The sequence below is a fragment of the Argopecten irradians genome, chromosome 9 (genome assembly GCF_041381155.1).
Source record: "Argopecten irradians isolate NY chromosome 9, Ai_NY, whole genome shotgun sequence".
Lineage (NCBI taxonomy): Eukaryota > Metazoa > Mollusca > Bivalvia > Pectinida > Pectinidae > Argopecten > Argopecten irradians.
Genome location: NC_091142.1, coordinates 4885091 through 4910737, shown reverse-complemented (window position 1 = coordinate 4910737; position 25647 = coordinate 4885091). Strand labels below are relative to the sequence as shown.

General features: G+C 36.2%; 1 protein-coding gene across 1 annotated transcript in view; it reads right to left on the bottom strand.

The window, feature by feature from the left end:
• Window positions 1-1688: 1688 nt before the first annotated feature.
• The window catches only part of LOC138331283 (lactase/phlorizin hydrolase-like), a 36774-nt gene continuing 12815 nt past the window's right edge, over window positions 1689-25647 (bottom strand). Inside the window, 23 exon segments of the mRNA XM_069278805.1 lie at window positions 1689-2272; window positions 3032-3213; window positions 3961-4091; window positions 4208-4218; window positions 4305-4547; window positions 4650-4833; window positions 5065-5322; window positions 5713-5840; window positions 6273-6377; window positions 6780-7004; window positions 7542-7723; window positions 8199-8331; window positions 8675-8881; window positions 9240-9423; window positions 10033-10293; window positions 11154-11287; window positions 15325-15559; window positions 21733-21929; window positions 22900-23081; window positions 23973-24102; window positions 24333-24575; window positions 24678-24861; window positions 25285-25542. Of these exon segments, the coding sequence (XP_069134906.1) occupies window positions 2073-2272; window positions 3032-3213; window positions 3961-4091; window positions 4208-4218; window positions 4305-4547; window positions 4650-4833; window positions 5065-5322; window positions 5713-5840; window positions 6273-6377; window positions 6780-7004; window positions 7542-7723; window positions 8199-8331; window positions 8675-8881; window positions 9240-9423; window positions 10033-10293; window positions 11154-11287; window positions 15325-15559; window positions 21733-21929; window positions 22900-23081; window positions 23973-24102; window positions 24333-24575; window positions 24678-24861; window positions 25285-25542 (4197 nt within the window). The 3' untranslated portion in view covers window positions 1689-2072.

Genomic DNA, 25647 nt, shown 5'->3' with positions numbered 1-25647 from the left:
AAAACCAAACAAATCAATATTGTTCCAGTTCGTCGATATTGTCATTGTTTACCCATATTGACCAAGCTTGGTTATGATGATAACGGGACAGTTTTCACATTGTATTACTAATGTGAAAGTGTTAATCATTCAATGCGATAGATGTTTATATTTTTACGAAAATGTTATAAGAAATAATATATAGTAAACATGTATGAAGTCATTTTTAATGAATGTTATGACAAATGTGATGACAAGGTTTTGTACAACTTATTATGGTTGTGAGACACATTTGAAATCTAAAATTTGAACCAGCATGTCTGCACTCATTAGATTTAATGAGATCCGATATTGGTTGTTACGATAGTCATCATATTTCAATCAGTAAGATAAATATAATTAAGATCTATCCTAAATTGTACAAAGTATAGTTCAACACCCTACATGCACGAATAAACAAAATTCAATATTACCGTGTTTTTCACATTCATATCACAAATATTCTACTAGGCCAAAATCCACATATAACGATCAACTAATCTTAACACCTTTGGCTATATTTATTTTCTGAATTAGCTAAACCTTATTTCGAATTCTATAGCTAATGAAGAACCTTTCCGTCATTTGTTTTTGAACCGATGTAATGTAATTATATTTTTTCATTTTTGGTTAGAGACGAGACAAAAGATAAATGTTTTCCAACAAAGATATTGTAATTAACTCTCTTAATAATTCATGATTGCGTCATACACGTATTTATACAAAAGTTTTTTTTACAGAACAAAAATCATTAGTCTGTCAAACATTCGTTGTTCCTGCTTTTCAGTATATATGATAATTCTCATTTTACGCCTATTACCAAATCATGTTGAAAAAAATACTAATTGCAAATACATGTATATTCTGTTTGCCAAAATACGTAGCAGAATACCTAGTAATGATAAATGATTTAGCAGTTTGTCAAGGTCGAGGAACGTGAACTAACATATTATCGTTATGTTTCCTTATAAGTTCCGCAACAGCTATTTAGAAAATCAATTTGTACTATATCGTCAAGGGTCTATCTTCAACAGTACTTCTTTCGGGATCACCAAAAGTCCATGAAATTTATTTATTTATAATTTTGGCTTTCAACCCTGGCTTGGTGTATGTTATAATGTTCAAACTATCAAACTTTGTATAACTTGCTTGAAGACAATGAGTATTATTCTTAGGTGGTGTAGCAATGGCTCAAATCACTTATAGCCTAAACGATGGAATGGATATGTTATATTGATATAAGACATTAGAAATATCTCTAAAGCATAACCGCCCACGCTTCAACACATTCAAGCAGGACGGTACGTGACAGAGGGATGTACTAGTATATACCATATCCTCAATGATGTTTTTTTTCAGGATTTTATTAACACACTTTATTGAAAATGCATATTATATATCATATTTTAATATCAATGTGACCACCTCTCTGTAAATTGGTAGAGTAGCGAAAAGAGGTGGATATCTACGCATTTTCATGTTGTTATAATCCATGCGGTGGCCAAGTGGTTAAGGTGTCCCGATATAATACCCCAAGCTCTCTCGGTTGCGAGTTTAAATAATGTGTAGGGTAGTTGTCGGATGTTGACCGCTGGTCGTGTTTTTTCTCCGGATACTCCGAATTATTTCCAGAAATTTTTTTGAACCTGTGAAGAAGCTTCTTGATCCGTCCTTATGGTGGTAGCATATTTCAGCCATTGTGTTATATCAGGTCAAGTTAGGTAAGTTTAATATTCTAAAGATAATTCTTGGAAGAAATTTGACATGATAAAGGAATACCAAACTTCATTATTTAAATACGTACCTCTCATTTATAGATATTTCTTTATAACAAATTTGGCATGGCAAAGGGATATCATGCTTAGTTATCCAAATATTTTTGTTACAGAACATGCGACATCATGATGACGTGAAATAAGTCTCTCGCAAGAGAAAACAAAAATAACGTCAACTCCTTCTTTTCTCATTATTTCGAAATTCCAAACAATCAATAATATACTTTTTCCGTACTTCGTACCACAATTATCCGATTCATATTTTAATTTGTTTCGAATCTAGATTTCAGGAAAGCCGTTGTTTCTGATGATCTCCGAATACACGGATACTGACGATTTCATGGATCGTACTCGCTGTGGGCTGTTAAAGTCGACTTGGTACAGTCCGAACTTCTGTGTGTAGCCACTGGTCCACTCAAAGTTGTCCATCAGCGACCACGCCATATAACCACGAACGTCAACATTGTCCAATTTTATGGCTGAAACGTGATCGAAAAAGTAATAAATGGAAACAAATTTATTCCATATCATCGTGAAGTCGTAGTCGAGTTTCTACAAAGATTAAGCATTATCATTTTTGGTGTTATTTACGGACGGTCCAATTCGAAAGAAAGCATTCAAATAGAGCACTGCGGTATGCTTTTTTTTTGAACGACATGTTTGCCTTTTTTCAGCATAATGTAATCGAATGGGGTTTGCTGTATAGTGTATAGTGGTATGTTCAGTAAGTTAACTTATCAAGTAAAAAAATTAAAAAAAAAAGTACGACCTTTTTTTCGGGACGCAATTAAATATTTTTAATATCCTTATATTGAAGTAAAATTAGGAATTCAGACTTTTCACTGGTGGTATATGCGTAAAATTTTGTAACTGAAGAAAAATACGAATTTGTCTGCTCCTTTTTTATTGCGAAAAATACTGTCAGTGGTGGAGCATCTTTAAAACTCAAAAGCCAAGAATTACAAGCCACAACATGAATATACCCAAACCTCCTAAAACATAGAGACATTAACATACGTAAGCCATTGCATGATGGGGTGGGGGTGTTCATCCATGACATTTGTTGTAAATAGGGCGTCAAGCCAAATGTACCAATTATTTTACTACCTAGCTTGTTCACTGTAATGAATAAGTCATTGTGAACTTAAGTGATAGCTGAATAATTGGCATGCATAGAGACAAATATGCCCTTATTGAAATGCAACCCAATGGCTAACTATATTTCCCTTGTCACCTACCTTTCAACATCTCGTTGATGTAGTCCCGGTAGTACCGTATCCGTCTCTCGTCATCCAGCTGTCCTTTGTCAGAGACCCCGTTTTCTGTGACGTAGATAGGTGGACCGTCGTATCGGTCATGTATCCACTTCAGGAGCTTCCTCAGTCCCCAGGGATTCACACGTAACCATGATGATTCCGATCTGAGGTGTAGCAATATTACATCACCTTTAATCATGTATACCTCGTGTTTTGAAACACTTTTCTTCAATGATTAAAAGTTAATATTGATATTTTATAACTTTTAGTATATAAAGCATGGTTGGTACGTGACTATTAGATTTATCTGTGCGTGATCTAATTGTAGCGGTGTTCTAATTTAGCCCCTTTCGCTTTTACGCCCTTGCGCTTAAGTACAACGCTTAAATGTGTCCGGGATGTTATCTTGTATGCAGGGACATCGTGGTTAAGCGAATAGAAGATTACGCTAAATATTTAATGATATAGCGTCTTTTGGTAACGAGTTCAAATGATCTTTTAGCATCAAAAATCTTGTAACATTTGATGATTGGTTGCCCACTTCAGTCTCGAACTGATCCATAAGTGGAAAACAAAGAGGTGATCAGACATTTGTAACGGTCGGCGAACATTGTTTTAATAAACTCTGCGTGGTTAGTTCGTTGACAGTATAATGTGACCAGTGGGATGTGTTTGTGTCTCTGGTGGGATGTTCCAGTGAGATAGCTCTACAAAAAAACCCAAGAGTTCCGCTATCACAAGGAGACACAACACACCGCATACATGATAGGACATCCTTATTTGACCGTGGCCATTACGAGGATGTTAATATAATCAACCAACCAGCCAACAATGGATAGAAATTGTGCTTTATTGTGCAAGTACAGACAAGTCGACAATGGTTACCTATTGATATTGCTTGTGTGGCTTACCTATTCCAGCAATTGTCGTAGGTGATATCAACATCCTGGTCGTTGTCATAACTCTGGTCCCGAATCGGTCGGTCAAATTGACTAACAAGGTTTGACGTGTAATGATTCAAGCCGAAAAAAATCGGCAGATTCTGTAAGGAATACATAATAATGTAATGAAAATTGATTGATATACTAACTTTTTCTAACAGCAAAATACAAAACGAGAAGAATGATTGTCAAATTAGAATTAGTATCGTAGGCTCACAGATAGAATAACTAGAACGAGATTATTCCACATAAGATTAAATTCTATCAAACATAATCATCTATGAAACATTTTTTCAATCAAATCGTTTACCTACTTTTATTCTGCTCAATTTCCTCTGGTGTAAACTCTGGAAGTCGCGACACTGAGAGTCCTTGGGCTAAGCTCTTTTGCTTCACTACACGCTTCATGACAGATGGATAGTCCCCATTACCAAAGATAGGGTTAGCGAACCAACCGAGCTTGAATTGAAGTGCTCTCTCGGCAGCGTACCTGTCCTTGGCTGACCGGAACTGGTTCGGCTGCTTCCAATCACAGTCCAGTGTAATACCAACTTGGCCTAGAACCAGACAATACATACAACAATCACAAATTTGATCTTAAATGTGTCTGGTTGATTTCAGAAAACTAGACACATAAAAGGAAAAAAAAAACTACTTACCGTTATACTTAGACCGGAAGTGATCATTATAGGTGTGGTAAGCCTTCACGTGAGATCGGATGATGTTGTGCGCCACCTGGTAGACACCTGTGCCGGGACTATAAACTCCAGGGGCGAATACTCCGATACCGTAACCCAACCAGGATATAACGAACGCCTCGTTGAAAGTCAGCCACGATTTTACCTGAAAAATACCAAATTCATTATGATAAAAGTGTAGTCAACACTTTCCTTTTCAAAACTTGTCTTTAGTCATGAACTTAATTTCTGGCCGTTTTATTTCTAAATTACTTTCAAAGATTTGAGCTCATAAAACATAACAAATATTTTGTCTCAGTCAACATTTTTAAATAAACAATGACAATTAAGTATAAAAATAACACTAGACATATGCGTGGTCAGATCGCAAGAATACCTTGTGTCCAAAATTTGAGAAACATATCTCCGCGTATGTGTTAAAATGGTCAATAATAGTGTCATTCTCCCAGCCTCCGATCTCCTGTAAAGCCTGAGGCAGATCCCAGTGGTACAGGGTCACAAAGGGCTGAATTCCGTTCTTTAGCAACTCGTCAATTAGGTTGTTATAGTATTTGATTCCCTTGGGATTCAAAGTCCCCGGTGTTCCGTCTGCCATGATTCGGGACCAGGATATCGAGAAACGGTAATGATTCACCTAGGCAACAGATAACATTGATATTTTATAAGCACTTTAAGTATTTAAATAAGATGAAAATAAAAAATAAAAATAAAAAATAGAAGGCCCACTACATTTCCGAAACAAGAAGTAATTTCCAGCGTTAACGATGTTGAGAGTGAAGATTCATTTCGCTGTTTTGTCGTCTGTCGCAGTGATAGTCAACTATAACGCGTTGTTCCCATTTTAAAAATCAAAAGTCGTTGTAGAAAGATAGTGGGTCTTTAGAATCGCCATTTGTTGCTAATTACTACATGTGGTATATTGGAGTTAACAAAACGGTATTCAATTGACATGGTCTAAAGTTTACATACATAATTAATTACGTTTTATACTGAAACGCATACACAAGTAATGATGACGTTTTACCCCCAGTTGTTTCAGCATTTGAACATCCTCTTTGTATTTATGGTAACTATCGCAGGCTACATCCCCGGTATCTTGATTAGCTATCCTCCCATTGTGTGAAAACACGTCCCAAATACTGGGTCCTCTTCCTGAAAATACCAAGAGCAATAACGTAACGGACCACTGTATTTTCATATCTCTATCCTAAAATCATATTACAAAGCCAACAAAGGACTCTTGGTGTAATACCACGTAAACAGTTATTTACTGTCTGACGTAGCCATAACCAGGCTAATCTGTAAAACTAAAAATGCCGACAAATACAATACGGCGCCCGCGCTTTGGAAATTTACATTTAATATGCATATTGAATTGTTGCGGACGGGATGATAGTAGTGGTATTACGAATAAGCCATTTACTTTTGAATCTCTTACGAATTTTCAAATTCATTCCACTTTAATGTTTTTAATCGTAAAAGCCGTTTTGATTAAGGTACATATCGTTAATACTTAATTATGGATAAGTATTATTATTGAAACAGCTAAAGCGAAATCAAAAAGAAAAGTCATGTTAAACTTACCATCCTCGTTCCAGCCCCCTTCCACCTGATAAGCAGCTGTTGCGGCTCCCCAGGCAAACCCATCTGGAAACGTGTCATGAAGGAACATATCACGTTCTTCAACGTCTGGAACAAAAATCAAATATTAGACCAAAGGCACATGTAACATCATCTGTGATTGGCTAAGTCTAACCTGACGATTTTAAGACGATTTAATTTTTTGGGGTCTGGTGTAGTCGTCTATTATTCATACCATAATATATCGTTTTCTACACGGAGAAATACAGAGTTTATGACGCAAAACCAACATACCAAAGCCTTCCATATTATATAGACATTTACACAGGCACATTGCATACTTGAATAATCGACATTCAGATAGAAAATGAAAATGATATATCTTGAAAATAAAGAAAACCTTCATTCAAAATCAAACATCTGTACATTTGTAGACACAAATAAGGATCTACAACGAGTTAATGCTCAATCTACAATACCAGACGACCCATTTTCGCATTGATTGCTTACCTTGCATTACATAAGTTGATGTATCCCATCCCGGTGGGAAACCATTGTTTTTGACTAAATCAGCAAAAAAGAAGCCAGAGTCCTTTACTGTTCTTGGCCTCTCGTTACGCTCGAAATCCACCTTGACCAGTCCAAACCTCGGTGTGTAGCCAAAAGACCAACTAAAATTGTCCAGTAGTGACCACGCGACGTAGCCCTTCACATTACAGCCATCCAATGTTATAGCTGTAACGTGAAACAATGCGATTATTTTTTTATTATTAATTTCGTTAGTAAACCAACTTATTTTCCAGTTTAATTTCTCTGCAGATTAGACTGATTCACTCGTTATCAGTATAATGTGACCGGTGGGGTGTGTTGTTTGGTGTCTTCGGCGGCATGCTTCAGTGATATACCACTTTAAAAGGGCAATGGTTCTTCTGTTTATCTGTTAAATGGTTAATATTTTATTGGTCTTAACGAGCCGAACTAAAAATCTGCTGTTCCTTATTCCGTCTCTGCATATTTGGGGCAGATGTCCATTGTGACGTCATTATCTTGTAAGTTCAACTAACATCATTTTTATTGAAGAGTATGACGTTTTCCTCGGAACCTCTTGACGTCACAATCAATACCTACCCACAAGGGCAAATAACTCCATAATATGCAAATATGAAATAATTTGACCCAAATGGCGAGTGCAATATTGTCCTATGAAAGACGACAAAATGGCATAATACACTGTAATTCGGGCAATTTATATCTGAAAATTATAATGCATACCTCTCAGCATATTGTTGATGTAAGCTTTGTAATAGTCTAGTCTAGTCTGGTCCTGCAATGTTCCACAGTCCGATACACCGTTCTCTGTCACATAAACCTCAGGGTTATTGTACGTAGTTTTGATCCAGTTTAATATATTTCTCATTCCACCCGGGTTGACCTTCAGCCATGGAGAAGCTGACCTAATAACAAAATGGAAGATATATATCATTAAGACTGCGATTTGATTTGATTCGTTTAATGTCTTATTACTGTACATTAACTTATATTTGCGTGCGAGTAGATTTCACGTTTTTAGGAAAACGTTTTTAATTTGCATTTAAATGAATCGCCACGAAGACGTTCTTTTGTGCCTCACTTAACGATTTTTTGACACAGACTTTACCCTGACTATTAGTTTAGTGTTTTGCTCATGTGTAGAAAACTGCTGGTTTGTCCCATGGTCCAGTCTATAGAAAGACTTAGCATATGTTTTGGATTCACAATAGGAACAGGGTGTGATTTGCCTTTTGTTAGAATGTATACTCGATTTGATTATTTGACATGATTTGCGTTTACGTTATCTCCTGGTAGTGTAGTTACTTAATTAAAACATATTAAACAAACGATTAATGGCACCATATAAATGATCCCTTCATCAACTTTGACGTTGCTTACCCTCTCCAACTAGGATCAACTTCGGTTTGGGTTTGAATATCTGTCATGTAACTAACTGGGTCGTCATCACGACGGGGTCTGTTCGACACGATGTTACTTGTGTAATGGTTTAAGCCGAAGAAATCAGCAGAACCTGCAACCAGAATGTACAACAAAGGAAATTGTAATCTTCATGATAATCAAAACATAAAAAAATGATTCTAATATCATGATAATAATATTATTTTTAAAGCACAAACAGTTTCCAATGTTGTAAAACACACAACACGACTATAAAACAGCCTCCCAAAACATACAGACAGTCCAACACACAACTAAATCAATAAAACCAATCAACCAAAAAGCTGGAAACTACACTTTTTTTGTATTCCAATTCATATTCATTTTTTACTACACGCACTTATTTCGCCATTGTCATACCTTTGTAATTAAAAATGTAAATACTACCGTAAATTATCATTTGGAACGTTTATCACCTTTGTTATTTTGTTTCTCAGTGGTAGAGAAAACCGGAAGTCGGGATATATTCTTCATGACCCCTGGGTAATCGCCATTGCCTCCAAATATGGGATTGGCAAACCAGCCAAGACTGAACTGCAACTGTCTTTCAGCAGCGTCAATGTCCGCTTGTGACTGGGTTTTCGGAATGGACCAGTCACTGTTAAGCGTTATTCCTATCTTCCCTGTGAAAGATAATTCAGGAATGCAATCACATCGTATTCACATGGGAAAATAGGTGCTTAAACTATGCACAAGCATAATACATTACTGAATACTAAGCAAGAACGAATGAAATCAAGACCTTACGATTCTTCTAAAGCCATTTTTAAAACATATTATTTACATTCTGGATAATATGACGTGCAGAAGTACAAGACACATACCTACACCGAAGAAACGAACCCTGGATTTCGGCGCGATAAACCAACGGCTGAACCTAAGGAACATGCTCCGTCAGTTGAGAGACATAAATCGTATCTAAGCCCCATAAAATTCATAGTAAACCACTTCTTTTAAAGAGGTATTTTAACATTAACTCACCTTTCTGAAATACCCTGAACTCTGTGTCATATATACGGTAAGCCAATGAATGGGCAAGTATCTGGTTGTGTCCTACAATGTATGGTGCAGTCGCGGGTTCTTTGATACCCGGAGCGTTCACACCATTACCGTATCCAAGCCAGGCTACAATGTAGGGTTCGTTCAATGTGATCCAGAACTTCACCTGAATATAACCATAATAATGACAGCACGTTTGAGCTTTCAAAGAAGTAAAGAAAATTCCATTTTAATGTTTATTTATTAGTAGATACTTAATAATAAAAGGATCGGTAGCCAAAAAAGCTTATGATCACTTCAAAGAAAACCTGCGTTACATTAATGGGTTAACAGTTAGATATACCGATATGCTCTTTATATTTAAGCTATGTTACCGTATTAACATTTATGTGTGAATATTACACGCACTTGAAGTATAATATTTCCTCAGTTTGGAGCAATTTTATTTCCTCGAATAATCCTCTGTCGATATCTATCAGCATCGCGCCCTACGAATGGAGACAAGCCAATGATCATATTCTATTAATATCGACTACATGAACACAAAAACAGGCCTTAATTTCAATTATGATTCTTAATGAAGTATTTTAAGTACACAAGTTTGGAATATGTATGGCCTTAATGTTGCTTTCTGAAATCAGACCAAATGACAAAGAGTATTTCCCATTGGTAAAAGACATGGTATTACCGAAATTTGCGTGTGCAAATGAAACTGTTTTATTACTCGATACACCCATCGGAAATGATCGTGATGAAAATACATCTTCACACAAACCTGGTCTCCAAGTTCTCTGAACATGACCCGAGCATAGGCACCAAAGTACTGTATAATGGACGAGTTTTTCCAGCCTCCCATGCTGTCGTGTAGAGCCTGTGGCAGGTCCCAGTGATACAAAGTCACCATGGGCTCAATCCCATTAGCCTTCAGCTCCGTGACCAGGTTCTTATAGTAGTTAATTCCGGCCTGATTCAGGGACGCCTCGGTACCATCAGGAAGGACACGACTCCAGGATATGGAGAATCTGTAGTACTTAACCTGAGGAAAAATAAAAACAACTCACTTAACCACAGTGACATACCTCCATTACTTGTTCATCAACTTTCTTTTCAGAAATAAAAAAAAACATATTTCGCGGACAGAAACAATTGTAAAAATATAATATGAATTCCAAAATACCATCAATGGGATGATAAAATCTAAACGCGGAACAAATTGACCATTCAGATGTTTTAAACAAATGCAAGGAATAATGTGCATCAAAACAGAAACTGGAGGCGTAAATTGTGTTACCATGTTAGCATACTGAAATACGAAATATGCTAAAAGAAAAAAAAAAGAAAAGTGATTTGTAATATTATAGAGCTTGGTGTCATCCCCAAGTTACATTAACCAAAAAGGGCGCCCTGTGATACGCCTGTTAGAAAAAAACACTTTTTAATTAAAAAAAAAGGTTGTGACATAGGGGTACCAATCAGCATGGACCAAGGAAAGACCCTTGTGGTATATAATCGTCCGCTGAGATTTTTCGGTGTGATATATTATACATTTATTGCTCAGGCGGCAGGGAGGCATGACGCTTTGATTACCCAAGGCAGGTCATATTCCCCGAGGGCGTAGTCCGGGGGAAATATGACTTGACGCAGGTAAACTGTGCGTCATATAACTCTACGGTTAGGGCAATAAATTATCTATTTTACCGAAAAAATAAAGTTTTTCTGGCGCCAGAATACAAGTCTAACGTAATGGCTAGAATCTAAGTTGTTTGCTCAAACACTGTCGGGTTAGCGTTACAGTTATTTATATTAATGATTTCCAGCTTAGCGGAAGGAAAAAACGAAACCAACTACGGTTGGGCCTTTTAATTTCACCTTCTATTTCCGGTCATGCGTACTTACGTTCAATGACTTGATGAGTTGCACATCCTCTTTGTAATGGCTGTACTGGTCACATGCTACGTTACCATTGGATCCGTCGTTCACGTGACCCGCCCCATCCATTGTGAATACGTCCCAGATACTAGGAGCTCGACCTGACATAGTGTTTAGGAAGGGTTTATTTCAGAACAAGGAGTCCAAAATTACAGACATTCACAGACCACCTCATATTGTACACAAGAGAGGCCGTTTGTAAAGGACCCCGACTATTAAAGATGCTCCCCCGGAGACATTTGAACATTAATTTGTGTTTAATCGTGTATATGTATGTCTAATTAACATAAACAATAATATAAAATAATTCATTTTGCTTTTAATGCATGCGCAATCAGTCCTTCATTTCATATAGGATATAGTGCCACGTGGACTTAAATATTCTTTATATTTTTAACTTGAAATGAAATCAAAAGTTCAAACTTTTCAATTGTAGTAATGGTTTAAAGTAAGTAACTTTTGTAGCTGAAAACAAAAACTAAATCGTCTCTTTTTTCTGTTTTTGATAGTGTAAAATACCGCCTGTCAGCGGTGGAGCGTCTTTAATAGGACGTTAATTAATCAACCAACAAAAAACAATAATAAAGCAAATTAACCAAACATCGACGTGTTTCGGAACATATTTTTGGTCACCAAATAGTCATGTCATTTCATAAATCTAAACAGGGGATGGTTGTTCTTTTATATATAAAAAAAAATGTCGTGTAATATATAAATACATTGTACTGTATAATTCTGGTATATAAACTTAAACATTTGTGTTTGTTTTGATATTAGGGTGATTGGTTATATAATTTATGGTTTGAAAATATTTAGCCGGTTATTATTTCCCTTTCAATGTCTCACTTTTTCATAGGTGGCGCTGTGTAGGAGTGCCCATTACACGTGACATGGGCCACTCTACATGTGAATTCATTCTCTGGAAGTGTATATATTCATTTATAATAAAAGGTTAATAAAATCCTAATAGGATTCGATTGGGAATTCATATTTGCTTTGAATTATAAGAAAAAAAATCTGGGTGTTGTGTATGTGGCGATATGAAGGTACATTGTACGTGTAGAATAGCATTGATATTTCATTTTAGTAACTGTCTCGACATTGAAAGTTTTTATGTCAAACAGTTACTGCTACAAACTCCATGTGTCATTTCATGTTGGTCACGTGGACCATGTATGATATTAAATGTCGGTTACACACTGTTGCCTTACTTTTGAATCTGTATTAACATATATTGTTCTCATGACTCTGGAACCGCGTTTTTCTGCTACCCGACAACTTTGAAATTCTTATCTTGTAAATATGTACATAAGCCGAACAATCTTTTTCATCTTTTTCATATCAATATTTTTAAGTCAAATGACCATAAATCATGGTGACCTATTACAATAGTCTTCTGTCCGTCGCCGTACGTCGTGCGACGTTTGTTAACATTTCCTTGTGAACGCAATAACTTGAGTAAATATGCAACGAGCTTAATGAAACTTTATATATAGACATTCATTGGAACGATCTCGAACGAGTTCGAAAATCAGCTTGATTCGACAGTTATTTACGGAGTTATTGCCCTTTGCACTAATAATTATTACTGGACAATGTAACACGATAACCTGAGTAAATATAAACCGAGCTGAATGAAACTATGTATGTTGACTAACACTGGATAGATCTCAGATAAGTTAAAAAAATCAGCGTGATGCGACTGTAACATACAGAATTATTGTCCTTTGCACAAATAAGTAATTAGTATTGGATATTGTGAACATGATACCTTAAATAAATATGCATTCAGCTTCATGATATTTTGTATTTAAATTAAAATTGGAAAGATCTCGAATAAGGTCGAAAATTGGCTTGATTGGACTGTAATTTACAGAGTAATTGTCCTTTGCACTAATAATTATGATTGGGCCTTGTGAACATACCTTGAGTGAATATGCACCCAGCTTAATTTAAACTTTGTATGTAGACTAACATTGGAAAGATCTTGGCCGAGTTCGAAAATCAGCTTGATCCTACTCTAACTTAATTACAGAGTTATTGCCCTTTGCAATAATAATTATCTAATCTTTTGAACATGATAATGTAATATAATATGTACGACGCTTAATGAAACTTTGTAGGTAGATCTATTAGATCTATGTTTCCATTTCGTGAACAAAAGACATCAATAGGCTAGTAAATGACATAACTAATTTGTATCAAATATCAGGTGACGTTAAAGGCTATCTGTCTCTTGTCTCAAATATATGGCTTCATTAGTCCACCGCAAACATATACCAATCGGATTGAATGTTATCTCTAACCAAGTCGTGGCTTCCGTGAGTATGAATGACACATCTTAGATTTAGATAAATGTTAACGATCAAGCATGTCGGACAACAAGGGCGCGCGAACTCATCATCTGATATAAAAGCCACGTGTTAACTTAGTCACGTGTTGTTCTTATGGTACACGTGATAAGTGACATCGAAGGTAAATTAGATAATTACTGCGTTGGATTAGGGATTAGTGACACACGTGAATTAGGGATAAGTTATTTCAAATATTAAAAGTGCATTACAGTAATGTCATCGGTAGAAATCAATAACGCTATCCTACGAAAATGGTTCCTGTTAGATTTTTATTTTGTATTTTATATTTTTTTCAAAAGCTGTGGCATTGATATGAATACTTCAACATCTAAAGTTTCGAATCACATAATAAATTCTTTGATAGATTGGTAATACTAATACACATAGAATGTATTATTGCTACTGCATGGGAAGACTTTAAGACTCACTTGTAGGGTATAATTTCTTATCTTTCAATTTTATAACTATGACATCCCGCCATTTTGAGTTCGAAAAAAGTTAATTAGCTATGCATGAAAATTACGTGATATTTTCAACGCTAAATCCTGTTGTTTGCAATTTTTTTATTGTATAACAACCTAGTTTCAGAAACAAAATGTTAAAATTTTACTTGGAAAATAGTAGACATCACAAAGATTAGAATACATGGGTGTATTGCCCGAGATCAGCCAGTATCACACCCGTAGGTGAAAGAATAATGGAATAGCACATGGGTCTGGTAAGTGGACAGGGGCATTTCAACGGGATTGAAAGACTGTCACTGGTAAGTATAATGCTTGCCAAGTGCTTAGGGCCAAAATCTCCCAGGATTGTTGAAATATTTTTTTCTAGTTGTATTACACCCGTAGGTATGAGAAAATGAACGTTTCTATATCGGCTCATCTGCACCGATGAGCCGATAAACGTGTATGGTCGTCATCAGTAATAATTCATCCGTCCTTCAGTATTTCTAATCGTTACTTCTGAGAAGTTCTAAGAAAAATTTGAGATGAAACACATGGTATTTTAGAGAGATAGGCTTTGTTTGTTTGTTTGATTAATTAACGTCCTCTTAACAGCTATATGGTCATGTAAGGACGGCCTCCCATGTATGCGTTGTGTTGCGTGTATGTTGTGTGAGGTGCGTGTTTTGGGAGACTGCGGCATATTCATGTTGTGTCTTCTTGTATAGTGGTACGTTTGCCCTTTTTATAGTGCTATATCGCTGAAGCATGCCGCCGAAGAAACCAAGCAACACACCCCACCCGGTCGCATGATACTGACATTGTTTGTATAAATATATTTGCACTGATGACCTGTAGAGTTGGAGCTCAAAACAAGCGTTAAATCGAAATTAGTTATTGAAATTTCTTTCCTTACGTCCTTGTGAAAGAAAGTTATTTAATTTTGTAAAGTCTTTCTTAGAGAGATAATTCAGACTGTTTTGCTATAATCATTTAAGTTTTTTAGGTCAAGTACAGATGTTGAGTCCGAACCCCTTGACATGATGGGCGGTCACCTTTGGATCGTAAGTCCTTCATATTGCAATAATTGTCTAGGACGTCACTGAATAGATGTAAACCTTAATACCAAAATCACTAGGTTACCAAGTCTTTTCAAAAGATAGTTTCAGTGAAGGATAACATGTTATGAAATATAGTGACATAGTTTACTTGTGATGATTCTGTAGAATACAACCAAGGTGTCGCAAATATGCGGTGTGGAACGCTTAAACATGTATATTGCCCATGATATCAAAAAATAAATAAAAATTCGGACATTATTCTGTCAGAGTCGGTACTTACCATCTTTGTCCCAGGCCCCTTCCACCTGGTACGCCGAAGTCGCCACCCCCCAGGCAAAGTCGTCAGGGAATTGCCCGGGGACCACGGCATCTGGGTCGTACTCCGCCTGACCCATCCCTGCCATTTGTGCCCCACCCCTAGGGATGAGGGCGAGGAAAAAGTACAATAACAACCCGATTTTTCCCCGCACCACCATCGTGATGTGGGTAAAATAGCAATGACATACCTGGGTAGCCTACTTTTGTGCGGTCAGAACGTTTCAATCAACAAAGCGTTGTACAAATTCTTCGAGTGTTAAGCAAAAACAAATTAAATCAGCTGTTTTAAAAGAATCCATAAGATGCTCTTCATTCCTACGCAAAATACTTCCGTAAATAAGCTGATATTCATTTATATTTATTTTTTAACAATTTTTTAACAATTAACAAGATTTTATTCAATATTAAAAAAAAACCACTGTGTTTGGGTTTTTGTTGTTTTATTTTACCCATGCTTTCCAATAAAAGTAAGTCTTAACGTTAGGTTTAGCACAGATTTCATATAATCGTTAATCTATTGTGAAATAGGAATATTATATAGCGGTTTCAATTATTCAGTTGGCTAAAGGAAAAATATCAAAGTAAATGACGAAGTGCAATTTAACCTCACCGAAATTTGTAATATGTTTCAGTGACATAACACTATAAAAATGGCAAGGTGTCTGTCTGTCTGCATGAGTTGTGTGTGTGTGTGTGCGAGAGAGAGAGAGATATCTGTATGTGTAAATGTATATAGGTTATGGTGCTATATATGTACTGTAATGCTAAGTATTTGTGTGTTATGCAATGCCACTGCCATGATGCTTTTGCATTGTAGGTACACATATGTTTTGTATTATGTATACATTGCTATAGTATGTATGCTTGAATACATGCAGTAATGTATGTATGCATGCATATGTATATTAGTGCATATGTATGTGTATGCTTGTGTACACATGTGTTGTTATGGTATGTTTGTATGCATGCATCTATGTATGCATGCACGTACATGTAGGTATGTGTGTATGTATGTATGTACATGTATGTATGCATGCATGTATGTGTATTGTGTCATGTTAGTACACATACATGCATATTATGCAGGGGAACACCATGGCATGCTATGTAATGTTTTATATATGATGTAACATAACGTACAACTTGATGTTCGAGTAATGTGAGTGAATGCGTATGCACGTGTTTATGTGTTGGTGTCCATTTATATATACTGTGTGAAATGTTTGAAAATAAAAAATAAAAAAAATATCATAATTAACACATTGAACATGTTCAAATCGCATTTTTTTTTTAGCTTTTTTAATATATATTCTATGTATATAATTAATGATTTTCTATCAGACATTAGATTTTTTTCACTTTTTTTTAACATTAAGGTTTTTTCCCAAAATGTCTAACGGAGAAAGTAAAGTGACACGACTAGAGAAATTTGGTGAGTATAATGAAATACCTTGACATTGTCTTTTTAGAAGATTGATTAAAAGGGAAAATATGTCTTTTGACAAAAGGGAAGCATTGATCAAGAATATATATTAAATGTTATATTAAACCATAATGCAGACATTACTGTGTAGCCGGTTATAATGGCGAATCGCACGTTTTCCAGATTTGATCTAAAAACGAGAAAAATAATGTTTTACCGAAAATCATGTGCTAGCTGTTTTCAAATTTTCGCAGCTGGCTTTAAGAATTATTATCATTCAAACATTTCTTGATATTTCTTAAATCAAAGTTTCGCGACGATTACATCCCCGCCGCAATAGCCAACTATATGGTATTTAATATTTTATGGTGAAAGAAAAATAACAATGATTAAAATTAAAATTTCTTCAATATTGTAAAGTAAAATAAACAAACGTAGAATGTCTTTATGTAAAGTTTCTACATGTATATTGACATTCATGTTTATAATGAAGGAGGTTATTAAAGTCAGTGCTGAAAAGCACTTTAATCTTTTAATGAAAAATAAAAAAAAAATCGTTTGTTATTGACCTACAAAAAAAATAAAAAGGGCAAGAGTTCTTCTATACAAGAAGACACAAAACGAATTTACCGCATCTGCCATAACACGAACCGTATGCTACATACACGCTGCAGACTGCATGATGGCTGTTGACATTTCATGTTTTCCGCATTGTAAACAAAACCATCTTTGGCTATAGAATAGCTCCATTTAACCTCACAATCATCAGTTGGTGGGCTATTCAAATCGCCTTTCGCCGGTGGTCCGTCGTCCGCCCTCCGTAAACAATGATTGTTACCGCTATTTCTTGAGACGTCCTGCACGAATATTTCTCAAATTTTGCATGCATGGTTTCCTTGGTCATGCTGATCGGAAAAACAATAAGGCCGCCACACAACCAGGCTGTCATCTTGGATTTTGGCAGTCGATGTTCGTTACCGCTATTTCTCAGAATGTAATGAAGGGATATGTCTCGAATTTCATATGTAGGTTTCCCTAGGCCCTAGAGGTATCATGCTGATTTTGAGACTGATAAAAAACAATATGGGCGCCAGCCAGCCATCTTGGAGTTTGACAGTTGATGTTTGTTACCGCTTTTTCACAGAAAGTACTGTATCACATTTCATATGTAGGTTTCCCTAGGCCCTAGAAGTATCATGCTGATTATGAGACTGATTAAAACAATATGGCCGCCAGGCAGCCATCTTGGAGTTAGGCAGTTGATGTTTGTTACCGCTATTTCTTAGAAAATACTGAAGGTATTTGTATCAAATTTCATACGTAGGTTTTCCTAAGGCACTTGGAGTATCATGTTGATTTTGAGACAGATCGGATAAACAATATGGCCGCCAGGCAGCCATCTTGGATTTTGGCAGTTGACGTTTGTTACCGCTATTTCGCAGAAAGTACTGAAGTGATCTGTTTCAAATTTCGTATGTAGGTTTTCCTAGGGCCAAGGTGTGTCATGCTGATTTTGGGACCGATCGGTAAACAAGATGTCAGCTAGGCAGCCATCTTGGATTTTGAAAGTTGAGGTTTGTTACCGCTATTTCTCAGAATGTACAGAAGGGATCATACTCAAATTTGATATGTAGGTTCCCCTAGGGCCCTAGTTGTGCATATTGCCTTTAGGACCGATCGTTTAACAAAATGGCCGCTAAGCATATGTCAGCTAGGTAGCCATCTTGGAGTTAGATAGTTGAGGTTTGTGACCGCTGTTTCTCAGAAAGTTCTGAAGGAATCTGTCTCAAATTTCATATGCAGCTTTCCCTAGGGCCCTAGTTGTGCATATTGCATTTTAGGACCGATCGGTTAACAAAATGGCCCCATGCCGCCATCTTGAATTTTGATTATTATAGTTTGTTACAGCAATTTCTCAGAAAACACTGAAGTACTGAAAATAATGTACCTAGGGCCCTAGTTGTGCATATCTTATTTTGGGACCGATCAGTAAACAAGATGGCCGCCAGGCAGACATCTTTGTTTTTAATTTTGATTAAGTTTGAAAAGCAGAGAAAAGATCCCTCTTTCATTTGTCAGACAAAGATCAATCTTTGGTGGGCGCCAATATCCCTCTGGAATCTCTTGTAAAGTCGTTCACGGATAAAATACAATCAATTAATGCAACGATTATAGGTACATCCATCAATCAATATTGATGAAAAATATATAGAATTCATTTTCTATAATATAGAAATCTAAGCAGTGTTAACTTTGACCGAAAGAGCAGGTTCTAATCGTCTAAACCCGTGCAACCCGTACAAACCGCCTGACAAATAGCGCTCACGAGCTCCCCGAGTTCAACTTTCGTTGTATTTCTGATAGCGGTGACACATATTCTGTCGATACAATATTCACTCTTTGTGTAGCATTGCACAAAGCGAGGGACAGACAAAGAGTGATATGCAACGACATAATATATCAGAGAACTCGAGAAGGTAAAGCCAAAACGTGGGACAATTTTAGCTCGATATCATCCTCTCAATATTTAAACGTCTAGAAAACGTGTTTGGAGGCAAATATAGATTAAAATCACATAACTGTGGAAAAAAATCTTTTCTGGATCTATGTTTAGGTTGAAATGGCGGAATGTCACACCGTTAGAATGGGGACGGCGTCCTAGGTCATTATTTTGTATTCTACTTGGCGGTATAGATTAATCGAAACATAACTTCTTGATCTTATAAAAACACTGAATATCTGATGTTCCAATTGGTTATACGAAATACGATGGCTATAGGAGGCATTCCTTAAACAAAATACTGATGGAATGTGTCTTTTTGGCTGTAAGCAGCAATTTGTGCTATGGAGATTACAAGTAATGAGTAAGTATTCAATAGCTACATTGTTTTGTTGTCTGTGACAACTTTTTTGGTTACAGTTTTTCGGAATCTTTCCATAGGTTTTACATTGCTACAATTTTAATATATGGTTTTTAACCCTGGATATAAAAACAAGGTACTATATCGTTGTATTAGCAAGATGGCAAGATTTGTACCCCATCTTTGATGCTTCTCGTTTATAATGTAGAAAAGAAATGTAAAGCAATTGCAACACTTGTATGACAACCAATATTTTGATAAGATAATTACGTCATTGATAAAAGACCATTTTAACGACACTAATTGTATTATGTTGTCTTTGAATGCAGTTAGTTAAAAGCAGCAACCGAGCTGCAGGCTCTGATCATAAAAACCAAATTAAATAAGGAATTTGGTAAAGATTCTGGTGAGGATTCCAAAATTATATAGCCATGAATCTATGAATTCCATACATGACCCTGGCTGTTAATAGGATGTTAAAACTAACACAACTAGCCAAACTATACCGCCCATCCCCATCCCGCGCGAGCCCGTAAAAGACTCAATATGTGCGGTGGTTTGTTTGTTTGATTAATTGACGTCCTATTAATAGCCATGTTCATGTAAGGACGACCTCGCATGTATGCGATGTGTTGCGTGTATGTGAACGAGGTGCGTGTTTTGGGAGACTGCGGTATGTTCGTATTGTGTCTTTGCTATATCACTAAAGCATGTCGCTGAGTGAAAGATTTGCATGGAAGATAACTATTTTCATATTTCATGATTATTTGATTATTGTAAAATTGATATAATGTTTGGCAATAAATAAAAAATTATAAAAAACATACAACACACCACACCGTGTCACATTATACTGACAAGGAACGAACCAGTCGTCCCACTCCCATTATATTTCAACTCTCGTGTTGTATCAGATCATGGTAGTAGAGGTTAAAGATAACTACATGTATTTATTTTTTGACATGATAAAGTATTTAATATTATGTATTTGAATACATTTTGAAACTTTCTTTGTACGGTCTTTATTTCCGTAATGCTATCCGTATGGTATCAAATAACTACTTTTTAAATTCATATGGGTGCCGCCATTTTGGAAAACCCAAAACGTGTTACATTAGGCGGTGTCGTATCAATTTAGAACAACTGGTAGGATTCTGCAAAACAAACGCGCAGATATTCTTACTTCAATACTGCATATTAGACTTATTGTAGACAAATGTCAAAATGCATGCTTCTGGGCAAGAAATATTGAAATGGCCCATCGTCATTAAATTGTACCTAGAATGAACCGCTGCTGTAAGTAGGCGCCTCTTTGACAGTTAGCCTACCAAAACATGATAATCCGTAGAAAAAACCACCGCCCTGCGATCAGTAAACGACATTACCCCTTGTGGGGTTCGAATTTGCAACTCCGAGACGAGCGGTAATGTGTAGAACGGCTTCAACACTTGGTCACCGATCTATGTTCAATTCCAAATCGAAACCTGAATAAAATACTGTTTAATTAAACTAAGGCCAACTAATTCAAAGCCAACTAAACTAATGCCAAATTATGTGTATACTTTATTATTTTAATATGCTTGTAACAGAACATTCGACATCATGATGACGTAACATAAGTCTTAATTAAAGCAATAATATAAAAAATGAATGGACATATATGTCAATTGTTTGATATGTCATGATGATTGCAGCACATGAATACATACTGTCATCACTGAAGACAGAAGTCACTACTCAAAGTCAAATATCACAAGAGAAAAACAATCCAGTGCTAACATCAATCCGTCTTTTCTTATCATATCGAAATTCAAAATGATCGATAAAACACTATTACTTTATACAATAATTATTCGAATGATATTATTATTTTTATACGGTTTGATATTTTTAATCTCGTTTCGAGTCTAAATTTCAAAAAAGTCGTTGTTTTTTTACTTTAACTCCTTCTTTTCTCTTTATTTCGAAATTCAAAACATATCAATAACATACATTTTTCAATACTTTTTGCCACAATCATCCGATTCATATTATGATAATTTTTTTTAAAATTATTTCTTGATATTTTAATCTCGTTTCGAGTCTAGATTTCAGGAAAGCCGTTGTTTCTGATGATCTCCGAATACACGGATACTGACGATTTCATGGATCGTACTCGCTGTGGGCTGTTAAAGTCGACTTGGTACAGTCCGAACTTCTGTGTGTAGCCACTGGTCCACTCAAAGTTGTCCATCAGCGACCACGCCATATAACCACGAACGTCAACATTGTCCAATTTTATGGCTGAAACGTGATCGAAAAAGTATTAAATGTAAAAGATTAGATTCATTAGAATTTCCTATCATTATGAAATCGTAGCCTAGTGTTTTACAACGATTAAGTATTATTTGTGGTATTGTTTATGGACGTTTTAGAACATAACCGAATGTCATGTCATGTCAAAACATGTTTAAATCGATAAAACATGTTAATAGAGCAGTTATTTGGAATACTGCAGTATGTTTTTTCGTGAGACGACATATTTTTGTCAGTATAATGTGGTCGGGTGGTGTTTGCTGAATAGTGTATGATGGCATGCTTTAGTAAGATTGCAATATTAAGGTTTAAGACCCTGTTATAATCCACACCCGCCATTGTTCCGACAAGGTCAAAGGTCATTGTATGCCTATGTAAAATCGAATCCGGTCAAACCAGCGCTCCTGTTACATGCTATAAGCACTAGTTAAATTAATGGCATGGTTATTTGGTGACAGAAATGTGTACTGAACCATGTGGACTTGTACCCATTTTTGTATATTTTCCAAAATTTACAAACACAGTGATACCTAAGGTTAGGACTGATGGATAGACACTTTATATCAACTTATCAAGTAATGTTCAAGTACACCTAAGAAGTGATATATAGACATACAAACAAATACTAGTTTAAACAGGGACTTAAACCTTAAAAGCCAAAAATACCAAGACACGACATGAATATCCCCAACCTTCTAATCCCAAAGACATTAGCATATATACGTAAGATATGGACGTGGGATGGGTGGGGTGGGGGTGGGGGGTCATCCATAAATGACCTTAGCTGTAAAAAGAGCGTTAAGCCAAATGCACCAATTATTTCAATACCTAGCTTGTTCATTGTAATGAATAATCATTGTGAACCTAAATGATAGCTGAATAATTGACATGCACGGAGACAAATATGTCGTTATTGAAATGCAACGAAATGGCTAACTATATTTCCCTTCCTACCTACCTTTCAACATCTCGTTGATGTAGTCCCGGTAGTACCGTATCCGCCTCTCGTCATCCAGCTGTCCTTTGTCAGAGACCCCGTTTTCTGTGACGTAGATAGGGGGACCGTCGTATCGGTCATGTATCCAATTCAGCAGCTTCCTAAGTCCCCAGGGATTCACACGTAACCATGACGACTCAGATCTGAAGTGTAACAACCAAACGTCATCATATATGTCTTATCAACAAACACTTAGTCTTGTCCGTTTGATTTATACACTTTGTATCCATTGATTATGATTTAATTGATATTTTAATAACGTGGTGTACAAGGCATCATTGGTACGAGGGTTTTGGATTTATCTGTGATGTGAAAATGTACGTGTACTAGTTTTAGCGGTATTTTAGATCTAGACTTTAGCGCTCACACCGTTGCGCGTATTTGAGTACAGCGCTAAAATGTGTCCGAGATGTACATATATACATGTAAATAGCGAAATATTGTGGTTGCGAGAATTTGTGAGTGCACTTATAAGTCAATACACCCGCAGATCGCTAAAATTTGAATACGCTAATTTAATATATGTGCAGTATATACTCGACAAAGTGGTGATCATTTCATGACATAGCGTCTCTTTATAACGACTTCAAATTAAGTTCTACCTTAGAAAATCTAAATAATTGATGGTACATGTACTTTGATCACTTCAGTGTCGACCACTTCAGTCTCTACCACAGGTGGAAAACAAAAGATGGTCGGACATTTGTAATCGTCGGAGAACATTTTCATAAATACTGCGTGGTTTGCACGTTATCAGTATAATTTGACCGAGTGGAATGTAATCATTGTTATTTGTGTCTCTGATGGCATGTTCCAGTGAGATGACACTATGAGAAACGCAAGCGTTTCGCTATCACAAAAAGCCACAACTCACCGCATACATAATAGGCAATCCTTAAATGACCCTGGCTGTTACGAGGACGTTAATTTAATCAACCAAACAACCAGTCAACATTGGATAGAAATTGTGCTTTATTGTGCAAGTACAGACAAGTCTACTATTATTACCTATTGGTATTGATCGTGTAGCTTACCTATTCCAGCAATTGTCGTACGTAATATCTACATCCTGGTCGTTGTCATAGCTCTGGTCTCGAATCGGTCGATCAAATTGACTTACAAGGTTTGACGTGTAATGATTCAAGCCGAAAAAATCGGCAGATTCTGCGAGGAATACATAATAATGTAATGAAACATCGCTTGATACATGAATTAACAAATGCCTTATGTTATTTTGTTACCGCAAACTTAAGAAAAAGAGAAACAGCTGATAGTCAGGGGAGATAATATATTATATCTATGACCAATGAAAATATTACCAATGAAGTAAATTTTAATAGAATCCCATCAAAACATTTTTTCTGTTATTATTCTAAATAAATACGCTTGCTTACTTTTATTCTGCTTAATTTCCTCCGGTGTAAACTCTGGAAGTCGCGACTTTGAGAGTCCTTGGGCGATGCTCTTTTGCTTCACCACACGCTTCATGACAGATGGGTAGTCCCCGTTACCAAAGATAGGGTTAGCGAACCAACCGAGCTTGAATTGAAGTGCTCTCTCAGCAGCGTACCTGTCCTTGGCTGACCGGAACTGGTTCGGCTGCTTCCAATCACAGTCCAGTGTAATACCAACTTGGCCTAGAATCAGACAACATATACAACCATTACATTGAACGTGTCTCGTAGATTTCAGAAAATCGCGACACATAAAAGAAAAAAACAACACAACTATGCATTTACCGTTATATTTAGACCGGAAGTGATCATCATATGTGTGGTATGCTTTCACGTGAGATCGGATGATGTTGTGCGCCACCTGGTAGACACCTGTGCCGGGACTATAAACTCCAGGGGCGAATACTCCGATACCGTAACCCAACCAGGATATAACGAACGCCTCATTGAACGTCAGCCACGATTTTACCTGGAAAATACAAAATTCATTGTCTGACAAATTTTCAGTCAACATCGTTTTCAACATTTACACCTACAAATATAGGGTGAACTTTTAAGTTCTATTTTTAAAGTCCATAACTGATTCTAAAATATCCCTCTATTCAAATTTTTTATTTTTTTGAAATATGGAAATAAGACACATATACGAAATGCAAACATACGGTATGAACGGAATTTGGACAAGGAGTCTTGCATTCTCTTATTTATGAAAAATTCTAGTTACATTATTGCAAAAGATTTGAGTCCTACATATTTCATTCAAGGCGAAAGAAATTACACATGAAAAATGTGTTTTTATTGAAAAATATAGCAATCATGTTCCATTTCTAACTGATAAAAATTATGTATAAATCTAACAGTAGATGACATTGACGTCAGATTGCGGGAATACCTTGTGTCCAAAATTTGAGAAGCATATCTCCGCGTATGTGTTAAAATGGTCAATAATAGTGTCATTCTCCCAGCCTCCGATCTCCTGTAAAGCCTGAGGCAGATCCCAGTGGTACAATGTCACAAAGGGCTGAATTCCGTTCTTTAGCAGCTCGTCTAGGAGGTTGTTATAGTATTCGATTCCCTTGGGATTCAAAGTCCCCGGTGTCCCGTCTGCCATTATTCGGGACCAGGATATTGAGAAACGGTAATGGTTCACCTTGACGACAGATGGCAGCATTATTAACGCAAAATAGTGAGCATTAAAAAACTCTTAACGTACTTATTTTAGCGCAAATGCGAAAATCTGATTTACAAGCGTAAT